At 47.8% G+C, this 18,878-nt stretch overlaps 1 protein-coding gene across 8 annotated transcripts in view; it reads right to left on the reverse strand.

Moving 5' to 3' along the window:
* Window positions 1–18,878, reverse strand: part of USP2 (ubiquitin specific peptidase 2) — an 81,395-nt gene that overhangs the window by 47,764 nt on the left and 14,753 nt on the right. For all 8 annotated transcript variants that reach the window (XR_014558244.1, XM_083714031.1, XM_083714030.1 and 5 more), the window contains one exon: window positions 4,773–5,530. Coding sequence is in view for 7 of the 8 variants with exons in the window: in XM_083714030.1 (XP_083570156.1) it covers window positions 4,773–5,530 (758 nt within the window). In the remaining variant the exon portion in view is untranslated. The remainder of the gene's footprint in view (window positions 1–4,772; window positions 5,531–18,878) is intronic.

An 18,878-nucleotide genomic window follows, 5' to 3' on the forward strand; every position in this document is an offset into this window, starting at 1 on the left:
TCTATGGTATGAGAAGAAAGAAATTCACAAAGGTTTCGAAAACTACATCTTCTGAAGATCACTGATAGAGGTGTGGGAGAGGTATAAAATTTTGTTGGAACCTAGACTCCCCCACTGGATTTCACCATTAGAAGTGATGAGTGTGAAAAAAATCAATATGAGGGGGAGGTGGATAACATATGGAGAATTGGTAATAAGAGGGGGGGGAGATGGAAAATGAAAACTTATGAAGAGGTGAAAGAATTTGTTTATGACTGGTTACATTATTTTCAGATCAATGAAATGTTTAAAAAAGATTGTAAAATGTGTGGGTATGAAGGCAAAGAATCAAAATTCCAAGTGGAGGTATTGAATAATGAGTGTAAAAATCTGTCTAAAATGTATAAAATGTTGCTGGAGTGGCATACAAAAGATGAAGAGGTAAAAGCAGTAATGATACATTGGGCAAGAGATTTTGGTTATAATATACAGTATGATGATTGGATGAAATTATGGAATGAAAGGTTAAAATTCACGGCATGTACGGCATTGAAAGAAAATGTAATGAAAATGGTTTACAGATGGTATATAACGCCAGTTAAACTGGCTAAAATGTATAAAACATGCAATAAGTGTTGGAAATGTAAAGAAAAAGAAGGTACTTCTATCATATGTGGTGGAAGTGTAAAAGGGTGAAAGACTTCTGGGAAAGGATATACAATGAATTGAAAAAGATGTTGAAATATACGTTTGTTAAAAAACCAGAGGCCTTTCTATTAGGAATGGTAGGAAAAGAAATTAATAAGAGAGACTGTAAACTGTTTCAATATGCAGTGACTGCCGCAAGGATACCTCTGGCCCAAAGATGGAAACAGGAAGAAATTCCAACAGTGGAAGAATGGAGAAGGAAATTGACTGAATATGCAGAATTGGGCAAATTGACTGGGAAGATTCGATATCAGAAAGACCAAAAGTTTATCGAGGACTGGGGGAAATTTACAGAATATCTGAAAAATATATGTGATGTACAGACAACGCTTGTTGGTTTTGAAGAGACTCTGTGAGATAGTAAGAAATACTGCAAAAAAGAGAGTAAGAGGAAAAGGAGTTCGGAAAGGCAACATTATGTTTAGAAATGCGTTAACAAATAGAAATTTTACGAAAGATTGACAGAGAAACTGAGGGAAGTCAAAAAATTGAAGAATGAGTGTAAAATAATTTGTTGACTGTATAAAATTTGTTTGGAAAATGAATAAAAATTATTATTATTTTTTAAAAAAAGGTCACCCAGAAGCTGCATGTGGAGGAGCGGAGACCTGAACCTGGTTCACCAGATTATGAGTTGACTGCTCTTAACCACTACACCACACTGGCTCTCAATATAATAATATGGCTCTCAATAATATGTCGCATTACAAGAACCAAACCTGAACAGCCTTTGCTTAAGCCTGCCGTTTTGAAAGGAGAAACCAGAGAGAGTTAAATCCATGCCCGGCAGAACTTTCCATTCGCTCCAGACAGTTGTTGGTTTCTCCTTGGCCCTGCATCCCTAAACATGAGGGCACATCGGTGACCGACACTGCTCTTTGCAGAAATATTTTGCACTGCGGCTGCTCAGGTATTCCTGATACAGGAACACAGAGAGCCTGGGGCAAAGGCTGGTTGTGGGAACAAGTGACTCACGTTTGGCCACGTTTGACCTGACCCTTGCATGACAAAACCAGGTCGCCGTGACATGACCACATTTCCCGGTGGCCTCCCAGGTGCAGAAAAGACCCAGAAGCGCATGGGAAGTTGGGGCCAACATGGACCCAGAGCTGAACATAAGCCAAGATTTATGAACATAAGCCCAGAGCTGAACATAAGCCTAGTGCTCTGAGTGAGTTTCAAAATGACCAAAACCTGCATGCCCCCCCACCCTCCCCAGCAATAATTCTGAAGTAGGGGAACAGGGCTATGGGTACCTGGAACTAACCTCCATCCCTTCCCTGCAGAAAAATATCACACAGCCAGCGAAACCTGTTATTCCACACACAGACAGCCTGGAAAGGAAAGCAAACAAAAAGAACCAGATCTCCTCCACTTGACAAAAACTCCTGCTTGGTGCGTTTACTCGCTGAAGCCGCGGGGCAACTTCTGTGCCCGAAAAGCAAAGCAAATCCAGCAACCGTTAAAGCAAACCTAAGCCTGCAAAACGGAGCAAACTGGTGCTGAATTTGGAAGAGCAACACGGGATGCACTGAAGGATGGGGCACCAGATTAAAGGAACCTTAGGCGATTGGTTGAATCTGCTGTGCCACACAGCAAAGCGCCATCAACTTATGAACTTAAGAACTTAAGAAAAGTCCTGCTGGATCAGGCCAGAGGCCGATCCAGTGCAGCATCCTTTTTTCACAGCGATCAGCCAGAGTTGTCCTTGCGAAGCCCTCAAACAGAACCTGAACACAAGAATCCTCTCCCTCTCCTGCGTTTTCCAACAACTGGCGTTCAGAAACATTACTGCCTCCGACTGCAAAGGCAGAGCGTAGTCATCGTGGCTACTAGCCATCGATAACCCTCTTCTCCATGAATTTGTCTCATCCTCTTTTAAAGCCGTCTAGGTTTAGCTATGTGCTGCGTGAAGAAGTCACTTGCTTTTGCCTGTCCTGAACCTTCCAACATTCAGCTTCTTGGGGATGTCCTTAAGTTCCGAGAGTTAACAGCTTTCCCCAACCTAGTGCCCTCTGGAGATTGCTGGGCTCCCAACTCCCATCAGCCCCAGTCAGCACAGCCAACAATCAGGAATAACGAGAGCTGGAGTCCAATAACTACACCTTAAGGGCTAGAGGATGCCTTTAGAACAGGTGTGGGGAAGCCTTCTGCCCTCTAGAGGTTGCTAAACTACAGCTCCCATCATCCCTGGCTGCTGGCCATGCCAGCAGGGGCTGATGGGAGTTGTGGTTCCCACACACCTGCCTCGGGAGCAGCATTCTCATCCCAGAGGGAATGCTTCTTCTAAGATGTCACTAGCCACCTGCAGTTTGAAGAGGAGCTGTAGAATAGTAATTATTTTAAAGCCCACAGCTTGATGAATCAGGGCATCTTTTTAGCCTACTGAAAAGGAGGTTTTTAAGTTTGTTTTTAATGAAATATCTTACCAGTGGATCAATTAAATGGCTATTTGTGTTCTTTAAGCCCTGGTGGTACATGCATTTTTCAAACTGGAGGTTTCCCTATTGGAGAAAGGCTGTAGCTCAGTCATAGATCATCTGCTGTGCAGGAAGAGGGGCCCAACTTCAATCTGTGGCACTCCAGGCAGAGCTGAGAATGTCCCCTGACTGAAATCCCAGAGACCCCCCAGCCACCCAGGGCTAATCCACACATCCGTTTCTCTGCAAGCTTTCCCCTGGGAACCCAATCTCTAGTGCAGAATCAGAACAAACAGCAGCTGGGTTTTAAGTGGATTGCTGTTAATAATAGTAATAGTAATAGTAATAGTAATAGTAATTATTATTATTATTATTATTATTATTATTATTATTATTATTATTTATTACTTATACACGGCCCATCTGACTGGGTTGCCCCAACTGCTCTGTGAGGCTTCCAACAGAATACAAAAAAACGCACACTACACCAGACATTAAAAACTTCCTGCCTTCAGATATCTACGGAAGGCCATATAATTGTTTATTTCTTTGACATCTGATGGGAGAGTGTTCCACAAGGCGGGCACTACTACCGAGAAGGCCCACTGCCTGGTTCCCTGTAATTTCTCCCAGGTAGTGAACTTCCAGATGGTCCTTGGAGCTTGATCTCACTGTCCAGGCTGAATGATGGTGGTGCAGATGCTCCCTCAGTTATCTGGGCTGAAGCAGCTTAAGGTTTTAAAGCTCGGCACCAGCACTTTGAATTGTGTTTGGAAATGTACTGGGAGCCAGTGAAGATCCTTTAGGACCGGTGTTATATGGTCCTGGCGGACACTCCCAGTCACTAGTCTGGCAGCCACATTCTGGATTAAGTTTCTGAGTCACTTTCAAAGGTAGACCCACGCAGAGCACACTGCAGTAGTCCAAGCGGGATAAATAACCGGAGCGTTTGCCACCCTGGTGAGACAGTGGGCAGGCAGGCAGGGTCTCAGCCAGCATACCAGATGAAGCTGGTAGGCAGCTGTTCTGGGCACAGAATTAACCCGCACAGTTCTCATTTAGCACTAAAGAGAAGGTTTGCCAGAGGAGAAAGGCAGGGGAAGGCAAAATTGCTCAAACCCGTGCCTAGAAAGCACCGTGGAAAACTGCTCAGACCCGCGCTTTCTAGGCACAGGGTGAGCAGAAGTGTGGACTATACGTCCCGGTCCCCCCCATGTAGACACAATACAGTCGTACCTTGGTTCTCAAACGCCTTGTGACGTTTTGGCTCCTGAACGCCGCAAACCCAGAAGTGCGTGTTCCGGTTTGCAAATGTTTTTCAGAAGCCGAACGTCCGACGTGGCTTTCGATTGAGTGCAGGAAGCTCCTGCAGCCAATTGGAAACTGTGCCTTGGTTTTTGAACATTTTCGGGAGTCGGACGGACTTCCGGAACAGATTATGTTCGAGAACCAAGGTACGACTGCACTGAGCTAAAAAGGACCAATGGCCTGGCTCAGAACGAGGCCGCTTCCTATCTTCCTAACTAACCCCTTTCACAGGCCTTGTTCTGGCTGGGGCTGTGCCCTGCGACACACGCAGCAAAAACGCCAACTCCCTTTCCCCCGGCACCACAATGCAAGGCCTCCTGCCCCACTTCCATCCCTGAAGCCAGAGCAGAGCCCTACCTGGGCCTCCTTGGCCAAGATGTCCGTCCGACTGTCTGTCCGCTCCCATGGTTGAGTCGAGGAGCAGCTGGTGGGGCGCAGGGTGGGCGTGATGACCTCTGGGGTGGAGCCGTGGAGGCCGGAGCCTGGGGACCGCCCCCCTTTGCGCCTGCTGGACTCCAGGTAGTCCTTGACGTAATCCGACTGGTAGTACCCCTGCAGCGGGCACAGGTCCTGGCGGCTGCGGGCAATGTACGAGGCACGGGCAGGGGGCGGGTCGGCGCGGTATGAGTCCGACAGGTGCATGGAGGTGATGTCTCGCGCCAAGTCCGAGTGGCTGCTGGATTTCTTGCGGCCCAGCGTGGCGCCGTAGCTGGTGGAAGGGCTGTTGCCATAGGAGTAGCTGGGGGCCCCTCCGCTCAGCCCCCCGCTGCCCGGGGTTCTCACCGGGATCCGTCCATAACTGGGGCTGAGCCTGGTGCTGGAGTCCGGGCGTTGGAGCAGCCGCTTGTCGTAGGTCAAGGAGGAGGAGGACGTGGTGGTGCCCGATGTCCGGAGGTAGCTGGAGGGCGCGGTGGGCTTGAGGCCGATCTTCTCCTTGTCTGGGTAGGAGGAGGACAGGTTGGAGGAGTAGGAAGAATAGTTCCCATAGCTGGTGGAGGCCTTGCTGTACGACGAGGTGTCCGAGTAGCGGGGAGCGTCGACATAGCGTTTCAAGGTGGAAGACAGCTGGGACATCCTGCGGGATGGGGCACTGGGGGCGGTGCTGGTGGCATTGGCTGGAAAAAAAGGGGGACACGATGGCAGCCGTTAAGCTAAGTATGGCCCACTACTATTATCAGGGTTGGGCCCAGGTTTCCTGAAAGAGCGTCTCTCTCCCTATATGAACCTGCCCAGGTATGAAGATCCTCAGGTGAACGTCTTCTCCCCCCCCATCCTTTATTATTTTATTCACATAATATACCTTCTCTACAACAAACAACTCCAAAATAAACAGACAACTCCAAAATAAAATCACATGTAACAAAACCGTAAGTCTCATGTTTTCATTTACACTGATCGCCTTCTCTCGGTCACATCAACACCAGAAACATGGTTGGTGTGACATGAGAGAGCCTTTTCTGCGACTGCCCCCAGATCATGGAAGTCCCTCCCAAGAAACGCTAGACTGGCTCCCTCTTTGCCCTCCGGGTATAGGGCGGTATATAAATTCAATAAATAATAATAATATCCTTCCACTGGCAGGCTAAGACCTTCATGAGAAATGCTTTTTTGAAAAATAAGGTGCAGAAGATGTTGGCCACTGCACTGCTGTCAGGACAAACTGTGCTTTAATGCTGGTTTGAAATGTGTTTTGAGGAACTTGAGCTGTTGTTTTCACATATTACGGGGGAATGTCAGAAGATAACATTATCTTTAATTATATACCTAATATATGGAGATTGATTATTGGCCAACGTGCCCTTACACCTACAAAAGATTGATATTGATACATTGGAAGGACAAAAATACGACTGCTTTTGATCAATGGATAGATGACATGGCAACTCTTGCAACCCTTGAACGGATCGTTTCCAGACGAAGATTATGTATGGATAAATTTAATGATATTTGCAACACATTTACTGAAACCATAGCGACCCATGAATCAGTGTATATTTGAGGGAAACAAGTTCATCCATCTACATATGTTTTACAGTGGTACCTCGGGTTAAGAACTTAATTTGTTCTAGAGGTCTGTTCTTAACCTGAAACTGTTCTTAACCTGAAGCACCACTTTAGCTAATGGGGCCTCCGGCTGCCACCACATGATTTCTGTTCTCATCCTGAAGCAAAGTTCTTAACCCGAGGTACTATTTCTGGGTTAGCGGAGTCTGTAACCTGAAGCGTCTGTAACCTGAGGTGCCACTGTATATAGTTCTTTAATCTTAATTACTGGTATATTCTACTGTCATGTTGTTATTGTTGTTTTCCTCTATCTTTTTCTTTCCTTTTCTTTCAACTCATTCTAATATTGTTAATAAATTAAACAAAGTGGTACCTCAGGTTAAGTACTTAATTTGTTTTGGAGGTCCGTTCTTAACCTGAAACTGCTCTGAACCTGAAGCACCACTTTAGCTAATGGGGCCTCCCGCTGCTGCCGCGCAGCCAGAGCACGCTTTCTGTTCTCATCCTGAAGCAAAGTTTTTAACCCGAGGTACTATTTCTGGGTTAGCGGAGTCTGTAACCTGAAGCGTATGTAACCTGAAGCGTATGTAACCCGAGGTACCACTGTAATTTTTTTTAAGGAATTAGTAATGCGCTCTCTCTCTCTCTCTCTCTCTCTCTGTGTGTGTGTGTGTGTGTGTGTGTACAGATTCAAAAAATGCAACCACATAGGTGTCCGTGGGAAACTAAAATGACATCAAACGGGGCAGTGGGTGGGAATCAACCAGCCCCGAAGGCAGGTGTTGCAGAGTCAGAACACCAAGGAGCCAGCTCCAAAACAGGAACAGCAGGTGGCATAAACTGAAACTCAACCCTTGATTCCTTTGTCAAGGTGTGTTTACATTTGCAAACCCTGCAGCCATACATAAAGGCCACCGGCGCCCTCTTCTGACCAAGACTATCTTTGCAACAGAACAGCAATACGATCAAATCACGGAGGAGCTCTCTTTTAAACTAGAATTTCTGGCAGATCAACACCATCAGCTGGTTTTTTTTTACTGGGTGATACCCAAGGGCACATAGTAGGGGCACCCTTTTTTCTTAAAAAAAGCAGCAGCAAGCACTGCACACCATTATACATTTAAAGCACATTCAATGAACATTTAAATCAAATGACTTTCTCTCAAAGAATCCTGGGTGCTGTAGTTTGTTAAGGGGGCTGGGAACTGTAGTTCTGTGCTCTATCTCAGATAATACAGAGTTGTCTGGCCCAGATCTTCAGAGTGCTCTCTCTCTCTCTGTGTACAACCTTTATCTTCCAAGGATCTCAAGGTGGTGTATATGGTTTTCCTCCTCCCCATTTACTCCCCACAACAACCCTGTGAGGTAGGTTAGACTAAGAGATGGTCACCCAGTGGGCTTCATGGCTGAGTGGGGATTCGAACCCAGCACTCCCAGGTCGTAGTCCAACACTCTAACCATTACGCCACACTGGCACTGTTGTGCCTTTAACACAGCTGAATTAGTGGGGCAATTCTATGAGGAATTCTCCCATCCCTTAGAAACCTCAACAGGGAAAAAGTACAGCTTGCACAATTCAGTCCCTAATGACATCTCCAGATGGGTTTGGGAATGTCCCCCATCTGAAATTCTGGAGAGCCCCTGCCAGCCGGTGTAGACCAGTGTTCTTCAACCCTGGGTGCCCAAATGTTGTTGGACTATAACTCCCATCATCCTGCACCACTAGCAAAGCTGGCTGGAGATGATGGGTTTTGTAATCCAGCAACACCCAAGAACCCACGTCTAAAAAAACCACCGGTGTAGATGATGATAATAATAATAATAATAAAATTATTTATACCCCACCCTCCCCAGCCAAGACCGGGCTCAGGGCGGCTAACAACCAATAATAAAAACAAGTTGATTGAAATATAACTTAAAAACAAGATTAAAATACAACATTAAAACATTAAAATGCAGCCTCGTCACAGGAGGAGAAAGGAAAAAATAAAGAAAGAGGGGGAGGGAGTCAAACTGATTCTAAGCCAAAGGCCAGGCAGAACAACTCTGTCTTACAGGCCCTGCAGAAAGAAATTAGATAATAAGATACTAGATGAGTCCACTTTTTTGCCAGGCTGGCCACATACTATGACGGCATGAAGATGGCGGGGGGGGGGGGGGCTTCACCTGTGGGATTTCTGCCTGCCACCCAGCTATTCAAGGCACAACCGTTCCTATCTCAGGAAATAATAAAAGCGTGGCCATTTGCCAAGGGAACTGCCTCCAAAACACAGCTCCCTGGGAACGGCATGTTCTTTCATGAACCTCTACACTTGCAGCACACCTGCAGACGCCTTCAGGTAAGTTTCCCTGGCAGCCCTAGTCCTCATGCCCGTCTGCCTTAGCCTCTTCCCAAGCGCCTCATCGCCCAGGGTGACCCGCAGCTGCCCGCTCTGGACCCGTCATGTGCAATCGCGAGGTACGCACTGCAGGTTTCGTTGTGCCGCCACTACCTCCCAGGGCCAACCAGACTGCTTTGCTCATGCAGAAGCACGACCCCTGGTGTCACTTCTAGGAAACGCAATGCTGGGCTGTTGCTTTTCCTAGAGTGCTGCCTAAGATTAAATCTCCAGGTTTGCTAATAACAGTCCTCCGACAGCCCTGTTTTCCACTTCTGCTCTCTACCTCGCGAGACCATCTTCCCACGCTGTGCTCAGCTGAGCCTTGCAGGCAGATCCGGTTGCCTGCTGGCTTTTAGGCTGCCCAGAAAAAGCTACACTTGCTCTTCTTGCTTCCTTGTTCCAGCAGCTTCTGCTGAAACCTGAACTCTCCCTGACACCCAGCACAACCTGATCACAGCCCTTTCAAAGCCTAGCACCTGCCAGCGCCTTTGGACAGCTCCCTTCGTCCCCGACCATTGGTCCAGGCAGTTGGAACTGGTGGGTCGAGCACAAGGGAAGCCCCACACAGAGCGCATTGCAGTAGTCTAACCTTGGAAGTATCTGGTGCACAAACTGCTGCGGCCATCTCCCTCTGTGAGGGATTCTGGATGCTGTGCTTGCTCTTATTCAAGCATCTCAAACTCCACTTTGCTCTATTTAATCCAAACAATAAAGGTTATAGTTACTAGCAAGTCTTATGTAATGCCTCCATTCCAGCGGGATGATTGTTGGGACTGACTCTCCACTACCATTTTCTTTGGGGAGTGACTCAACGACTGCCCTGCTCGTGGCCTGACCAATTGTCACGTCTAGGGCAATTATTTCCCGGCCCCCCAGGTCAAACTGGCTAATGAATCCATGGGATTTTATTAATCCTGTCGGCGTGTGGCCTAGACTCACTTGCCTGAGTCATTCAGAGCTATTTTGCTCTGCATGTATTTTTCCCCGCAACTGCACTTGCTGGCAATGCGTCTGAATCACAAAGGCTGTTCCTGGCTGCCTCTCTCAGGCTAAGGTGACTAGAAGACACTGAACTATAACTCCCATTATTCCTGGCTAGCATGCCCAGTGGAAGAGGATGGTGGGAGTTGTAGTTCAAGAACATCTTGTGCTCAGTTCTGGGCATCACATTTTAAAATGGACATTGACAGGCAGGGACGTGTCAAAAGGAGAAAGGCAAGTGTGACAGTACTGTGTCTGTATACCCAGGCCACATCTTCACCATACATTTAAAGCACTATTATAATAAAGTCATGGCTTCTCCCAAAGAATTCTGGGAAATGTGGTTTGTTAAGGGTGCTGAGAGTTGTTAGGAGACGCCTATTCTGCTCACAGAGCTACAATTCTCACAGTTCCCTAGTAAGAGAATTGATTGTTAAACCACTCTGGGAATTGTAAGTCTGTGAGGGGTACTAGGGGAGTTTCCTAACAGCTCTCAGCACCCTTAACAAACTACAGCTCCCAGAAATATTTGGGGGAAGCCATGACTGTTCAAGAGTGTTTTAAATGTGCAGTGCAAATGGGGCCCAGCTGTGAGTAAATTTGCTTCTGGGTAGATGCTCCAAGTTTGCCGTTTAAAAAATAAAATAAAATAAATTATTCAATTTCAAGCGTTTTTTAATTCAAGAGTGTTTTAAACGTATGGTTCGGATGTGTGGCCCAAGTCCTATAAAGAGCTGGGTAAATTTAATCTGAAGAGAAGATTAAGAGGAGATACGATAGCAGCTCCCCACATATCTGAGGGGGTGTCATGAAGAAGGTAGAGCAGGCGAGGGCTGCATATACAGCTATGTCTTTAAAGCACATTCAAAGCACATTTCCTCGCTCAAAGAATTATGGGCCCGGTAGTTTGGGAAGGGTTGCTGTGAACTGTAACTCTGTGAGGGCTAGACTACAGTTCCCAGAATCCTTTGAGGGAAAGAATGTGCCTCAGGTGTGCTTTAAAGGTATAGAGTTCTCTCCGCGGACTTGCAGACTGAAAAAGGCTTCGGGGTTGGGAAAAGTTGGCTTCGTGTTTAGCAAAAGCTCTTGAGCAAGCAGTGGCACCACCTGCGAGTTCAGGAGCTCTGTGCCACGTTCTTGATCTGTGCCCGTACCTTGATTTAAAAGCACAGACAAATCGCTCAATCTTTTCAAAATCTCGAAGCGGTGTTTGGAAGGTGGGGTTGTGGGGCTGCTGGAACAGAGAGGGAGACACCGTCTCCTACACCGCCAGGTCACTAAGTCTGCCTAGCTAGTATTGCATGCTCTGACTGGCAGCAGGCCTTCCCCAACACTTGATCCATTATTATTTTTTAAAGTGGATGATTGAATCTGGGACTTTCTGCAAGGAAAGTGCTTGCCGCCTGGCCTTGCCTTTCAGCTGCGGGGTGGGGGTTAGAGGAGCTTTGCAAGCAGCCCAGCCCCCTCTACTCCATTCAGCTCAACACAAGCAGCTTCTCCATCAATAATTCAGGCGCACAGATCAACTCCAGTTTGATGCAAATGGGGAAGGGAAAAGCCTCCCTTGATCTAGCCAAGGAGCTGTTTTTCCACTGGGCCTGCTGTTCGTGTCAAAGTCACGCCTCTCCTCCTACCTCACCTGCAAAGCAGGCAGGGGATTGGTATTTGAGGGGCATAGGCTGTTGGAACCCAGGGGCGAGGCAAGCCTGGCTGGTATCTCAATAAATGAAGGCTTTGATTGGTGCAGGAGGGAGAATACTGGACCGGCTACACCTCTGGGGTCCTGTGGCTGGTAAGGTGCCCTGTAATTTCCAGATGAAATGCTCCTATTTCCACATGAATCATTAGATCAGCCTGTTGATTTGTGGCAAATTGCTTCTACAGTTTCCTTTTCTGCATTGTTTGTTGCACAAATTACTAACTCTGGCAACTGCTCACTGAGAGGCCTTGGGAAAATCAATTCACCCACCAGTATCTTCAAGAACACCTGCAGCCAATTCCCTACACCAGTGGTTTCCAGTAACACCCTGGGGTGCCTTGAATGATGGTCAGGGGTGCCGCGGGCAACACTGGCCTCTGTCCCTCTTTCCTTCCCACCCTCCTCCGATGCCCTCATGTCTCTGCCTCCCAAAGGCTTGCACAGCTGTTTGTTGCAGCAGCCCCTGCTACGAGCTCCCCAGGTCAATGGTGTCTCTGGAGCTGGCCAGGGGGTGCTGGTTGCCGGAAGCTGAAGCAAGCAAGCAAGCAAGCAAGCGAGCGAGCGAGCGAAGGAGCCCAGCCAGTCCTTGCTGTTGGGAATGGACAGGCAAGTCCCAGGCCCCTGTGGGGCAGTGTGAGGAGGCACCTCTCTCTGGGGCGGGGGGGGGGGGGCGGCACAGCTCAGAGACCAGGGGTGGCAGCTGTGGCTGCCTGGAGGACTCCCAAGGAGAGAGGAGAGGAGGGTGGGGAATGCTCCACAAGGAAGGGTGTTCAAAAAAGGATGAGAGGCTGCCAGCTCTGCAGGCAAGGGGTGACATAACTGGGCTCCTGAGTCCTACAGGGGTGCCGCAGAAAGAATGCAGCTGGTTAAGGGAGCTGTGGACTCAAAAAGGTTGAAAATCTCTGCCCTACCCAGAGGGAACTATCGTGCAAACTATGTCTAAATTATTGTGGTAGCAATTGCAGATGCAGGTATTTCATGCTGTGTTCATGTGTACAAGCTGAGGAGTTGCCAGGAGCTGCAGGTCTGCATTGTGTATGCCTGAAATTTCTCACATGCATGATTATGCACCCTGAGATTTTTTGATAAAAGGCAGTAAATAAATTTAAATAAATAAAATAAATAAATAATACCCAAAGCGTACGCATGCCCTGCAATAAAACAAATTAGCCATTAACAAGTTAGTGGCTGAGCCTCAGTTTCCCATGTGTAAAATGGGAAGAAAACACAACCTTTAGAAATTAGGAATAAGGCTTTGGCACAGGGGAACATAGCTGTGTTTGCAAACTTTTTTTTTTTAAAAAAAGAAATTGATATAAGCTACAGCAGAATAAAGTGGCAGAGTAGGGAGATGATTAGGTTGCACAAAACCCCACAGCTTTCCACAATACTGCTTGGTTTTAGGCAGATGACCTAACAGATTTCAATAATAACAATAACAATAATTTGACTCAGCTTTGGTTTGGGACATGGCTTTTAACTGAAGCACTGCAAGAGGCAAAGTTATCCCAGAGCATGTGCAGAGTGCCTTTCCCTCATCATTCAGAAAGTGAAACCAAAAGCCTCCTCTGAACCCTGCCCTGCAAAAGACGTCACAAACACAGCAGCAGCAGCAGCAGCAGCAGCAGCAGCAGCAGCAGCAGCAGCAGCAGCAGCAGCAGCAGTGCAATTAGGTAATTTTAGATCCTGGACTTAATGAGTTGCATTCAACATTAATCATACTCAGAGTAGAACTACTAAAATTAAATGACTTAAATTAGTCATGTCCATTAATTTCAATAGGCCTACACTGAGTACACATGACAAATGCTGAATACAACCCAAAGGGGTTTTGTTAAGATGATAATTAGCAAAAGCTGGCTTTCCACACTTTGACATGAGTGAATTAATCAACACAGGCTGTGTACATACCATAAACATACTTATAGCACATTCCTGTCCCTCAACTCCCCGGGAACCGTAGTGAGTGCTGGGAACTGTAGTTCTGTGACGGGGAAAACTTAAGTTGCCAGCATTCATTTTTTTTGTTTAGGAGAGAGGGGTAATGCGCTTTCAATGTACACTGTGTACCCAGCCAATGCTGATTACTTCACTCATTTCAAAGCGTGGCAAAGCCAGCCTGGCTCAGTTCTGGGGGGTGTTGGGTTGGGTTGGGGGGAGCTCTCCTGCTCATTCCTTTCAGCGGGGTCCTGTCCTTATGCCCCGAAGTCTTGCCCTGACGGCGCAGCTGCCTCTAGGGTTACAACCGAAGCTCTCTTGAGCTGAAGGGAATGAAGTCCAAGCAGACAGGAGCCCTTTCCTTCGGCAGCTAAAGGGATAAAAGCGGCAAGTGTACAAAAAATAAAAACATCCATCCACAACGGGTCAAGTGCGCAAGCGGGGCTTTAAATGGTGGCTTCATCAGATCCCACCACTAAGAGCCACAGGTGGGAGCCATGGCCCAAGACTTGCAGCTGAACAGAAGAGAAAGACTTCCCAGGTCTTACGTACCTTAGTGGGGCTTGGCTCTCCAATGAGGAGGAGAAAGACGTTGTTGTTGTCCCAAACAGACGCGCTGAGAGGTTTTTTTTTGGGGGGGGGGGGAAATAGTCTAGTCAACTTGAGGGGCAGGTGCTGTTCTGCTACACACCTTGAGTCCAGAAACGCCAACCGCCCCCTCCAGGGGGAAGCAGGAAACTTTGGGGAGGCCAGAGGGGGTGTCCTTACGGTTTGCCCTGGCCTTTCTCCAAGGCTAGCCGCCTGTTGGTGTCTCCCTCCCAACTTCTCCTTCCTTTTTTACTTTCGAGTTGGACAGCTCTCGCAGGGCTGAGAGTCGCTGGTTGCTGGGGAAACAGCCCTCTTTTTCAAAGGCCTTTCAAGATGCCCAGCGTAAACTCTGGGCTTGGCCGGCCGCCCATGGCTAGGAGCCAGGCAGGAGGCAAACAGGCGGCCGAGGGAAATGTGCTCTGGGGAGAGGAACCAGCTGCATGGCTTTGGGGCTTGCAAACTCCCTTCCAGAGAGAACTGCTGGGCAGTGGAGGCCGGCCCCTTAGAGGAAATGGGGCAGTGCCCCACCAACTGGCCTTGGCTGACCCCCAATCCGCCTGCTTCTTTACTTACAACCCATGCAGGCGTTGGTACTGCCTGCCACCTTCCTCCTCTCCCTCCTGAATCTCAGGGTTTCCCCTTGCAGAACTCGGCAGAGAGGAAGATGGGGACAAAACTAGGATTTGTTGGCTCTCTCTTCACCTAGGCCTCACCTGCCGCCTCATGCCCCTTTAAACAGCCATAGTGCGACTCCTTAAACACGCTGGCGATTAATATACACAGAATAATAAATTAAACATTCTTTATCAACCTTCTGAGAAAAACACAAAACATTAAACAAAGCCACAGAGACTTGAGAACTACCCAACCTAAGATGAACTTATAATGTCTAGTTTCAATAGATTTTTCAAATGCTCAACTCAGTCTTTTAGATAAGTTCATGAAGATACCAACAAAAGGTAAGTTCGGTGTTATTCACAATACTGAGAGATGCTAGTGGAGTTGGAGATGGATGTTAATGAAGTTGTAGACGACAGGGTGCCGGCGTTTTGCACCTGTTTCGCCCTGGCAGTCCAAGTAATCAAAAGGCCGCTGTTCACCCCTGATGGGGCCCTTTTACTGGGGATTGCAGGTAGCACACTCCCAAGATAGTTTTCTGGGCTTCTTCAGTGGTCTAATCTCAAAGTCTTGATACATATATTGATATTCAATCTTAAAGAGAATACTCTTTTTCATAGCTGTCAACTTACAGATTTGAAAATAAGGGACCAGCAGCCTCAAAAATAAGGGATCAGCAGCCAAAATAAGGGATTTTCCGGGCACATGTATGTTCAACTTCTGAGCCCCTCCGAGTCAAAGGCAGAAAGCCCAGCCAGCAGCCAAACGAAGCCTCAAGCGGTGGTTCCCACAGCGCAGCAACCCGGCAAAGGGGATGCACCAAGGAAAACCACCGTCACCTCTCCGCTGGGAAGCGCTGAGCAAAGGTGAGTCCCCAGGCAACACTGCTGATTTGATCGGCACAAGGCATGCAAGCTCCACCCCCCAGTTGTTCTTAGACTCCTTATTGGGTGAGCAACGTAGCCAAGCAACACAGTTGGAGCCTCCCTCCTCCCTGGCCGGCAGGGAGGGAGGGAGGGAGAGGAGCTGCTTCCTTTGAAACCCCCGGGAAATTTAAGGGACATCATAAATAAGGGACAGCAGTGGGACATGGCGCTGGGATAAGGAAGTTTCCCGCCAAATAAGGGGCGGTTGACAGCTATGCTCTTTCTTGGCTTAAGCTTAAGAGACTGGTTTGCTTAGCATTTGTCTACCTTTAAACAGCCATGGCTTCCCCCAAAGAATCCTGGGAACTTTATGGTGAGAGTTGTTAAGATGCCCCTATTCTCCTCACAGAGCTACAGCTCCCAGAATTCCATGGGAAGGGGGATTGATTGCTAAACCACTCCGGGAACAGTAGCTCTGTGGGCGGGGGGGGGGGGGAGATAGGGGCATTTTAACAACTCTCAGCACCCTTAACAAACCTTTTCCAGCTCTTTCCACCTCACTTTTGTGCAGAATCCCCTCTTCTACACAACTATCTTTAAACAGAAGGTACAGAAGTCCCATTCTCCTCCTCCTTTACAGCCCCTCTCTTCTGAAAACACCTTAAAACGGGGAATCTGTTTGCTGTCTCTAATTTCTTAGACCTTATGTGTGTATTTTAAAGCATTTATATACCGCTCAGCATTTCAATAATATCTAAGTGGGTTGCTTGCCACCTGAGTGAAAGTATGCGGAACACCACAGACTGGAAAGACAACCTGGGAAACTCCATGCAGAGAGATATCAGGAGCAAAGGCACCACAGCCTCCCAGGCTCACCTAAGGCCTAATGTGCTCTATACATTTAAACCAGCACCATGGCACTTTAAACAGTCATGGCTTCCCCCTAAAAGTCCTGGGGACTGCAGTTTGCTAAGGGCCCTGAGAGTTGTTAGAGGAGTCCTCAATTCTCACAGAGCTACAATTCTTGGAGCATTTTAATGGTCAATCCCTCTTACTCAGGGAACAACCCCAGGGAACTCTGGGAACTATAGTTCTGCAATGAGAGAAGGCGGTCTCCCAACAACTCTCAGCACCCGAGGCAAACTGCAGTTCCCAGGATTCTTTGCCTGTGTAAAGCGGCATGATACTGCTTTGAACCTGCAACACAGATGGGGCCTAAATTATCTCCTCTCCAAGTGCATCAGAGTTGGATTCCCATGTTCACTTGCCACGCTGAAGCTTCGTAACGAGTTTTAGCACTGCAGCGTATCTACACAAGACCTTGGCCAAGGGAGTTAGTGCTGGATTGTTCCAGAAACTCTGTGGGCCACTGGAAAACTACCACAGCAACAAACTGCAACGCCGTGGCTAGAACACTACAGATGCCACAGAACACAACCATCACTTCATCCTGCAGAGTCATCTCCAGGCTACCAATCACTGTTCACTCCAAGCAGGCTCCATTTGGCCACAGAGGCTCAACCTGAAAAAGTCTTGTGCTACCTCGAGTCCTGCAACTCCACCTGAGGACTGCACGGCCCTGCCAGTGCACAGAGTTTTGACTGAACAACTCAAGTCTGAAACGGCATCATGCAACCCACCCGTGGGTGCTGCAGTGATGCAGGCAGTTGCCCTCAGCCATCATCAAAGGAAGGAGGGAGGGAGCTCTTCCAACAGGACCAAAATGCTTTGTGGGTCAAAAGAATGCTCAGCACATCTATCCTGCCAAAATCCAAGGTCTCTTTGAGACCTTTTACCTCTGCAGCATTTTGGACCTCTCGCTCTGGAACATCACCCGCTCAAGTCTCAAAGAGATAAATTTGTCTTAACCACACACAGACATCCACACCCTCGCCTGCCACTGCCCGCCTGCAGTCAACAGGTTGGCCCTGGCAAGGGGAAAAAAAGGGCCTGCAAGGATATAAATTACCGTTTGTGTCGCTGGGGGTCATGTCTTCTTTCCTAGCTCTGAAAGGCAGCTGCTTCTGGGGTGGAACACGCTCTAACCGATTGTTAGCAGTAGAATGAGAACAGGTTTTGCCAGGAGAATCGCCAAGGCAGGATATAATTAAGTGGGATGGAATTTGGCACGCGCAGCCCAGCCGACACCTCAGAGCTCAACGCCGGCGCGTCACTATCTTAAGTGATTCCAGTGAAATCATATGCTTAGTTTTGTGCAACGAGAAAGCCCAGAGCTCTTTCGCGTGGTTGTGCCTGCGCGCACATGACCGCACGTGGCCAGAAAAGCACCCCTGTGGCTCTTTCTTACAGGGTTGAATAAACAAACAAACAAACAAATAAACAAATAAATAAATAAATGGAAAAGAAAGGCAGGTGCTCAAAAATAAAAAGGCACAGGTGTCCCAAGGAAGAGCTGGAGCTCAGAGATACATGCAAGTTCTGCTTGCAAAAAGTCCTGGATTGACACTCTGGCATATCCTAGCTATGACCCCAGTTTCAAACGACAGAAGGTCACCGGTGGTCAGCATGGAGCAGCCTTGCCTATGCAGAGGGCAAACATAGGTAAAGGCTGGTGCAGACAGGACTGAGTTGGGATGCACCCCCATCAAACATTTAAAGCATACAGTGGAACCTCGGAAGCCGAATGCCTTTGAACTTGAATGTTTCGACTCCCGAATGATAAAAAACCGGAAGTGGTTGTTCTGGTTTTTGAAACATTTTCGGAAGCCAAACATCTGGCGCAGCTTCCGATTGGCTGCAGGATGCGGAAGCTGCACCTTGGTTTTCGAACTGTTCCGGGAGTTGAACGGACTCCTGGAATGGATTAAGTTCAAAAACCAAGGTAGGCTGTATTTAAAGTTGTGGTTCCTGCATTGCAGGGAGCTGGACTGGGTGTCCCTTGGCATCGCTTCCAACTCTACCGTTCTATGACTCTACAAAAGCATGGTCTCCACAAGAACCCTGAAGAAAGGTCGGGAAACAAAGCCTTATGAGGAACGGTTGAGGGAGTTGAGTATGTTTAGCCTTGGAAAAGAGGAGACTGAGAGGAGATATGATAGCTCTCTTCAAATATCTAAAGGGGTGTCACATGGAAGATGGAACAAGCTTGTTTCCTCCTGTTCAGATGGGTAGGACCTGAACCAATTATTCAAGTTACAAAAAAGGAGATTCCAGCTGAACATCAAGAAGAACTTTCTGATGGTATCGTGGAACAGACTCCCTTGGGAGGTTGTGGACTCTCCTTCCTTGAAGGTTTTTAAGCAGAGGTTGGATGGTCTTTGGTCATGGATGCTTTGGTTGAGATTCCTGCATTGGAAAGGGGTTGGACGGGATGACACTCAGGGTCCCTTCCAACTCTATAATTCTGTAACTTTAATTTAGCAACCAC

The sequence above is a fragment of the Podarcis gaigeae genome (genome assembly GCF_964106915.1).
Source record: "Podarcis gaigeae genome assembly, chromosome: 15".
NCBI classification, from domain to species: Eukaryota; Metazoa; Chordata; class Lepidosauria; order Squamata; family Lacertidae; genus Podarcis; species Podarcis gaigeae.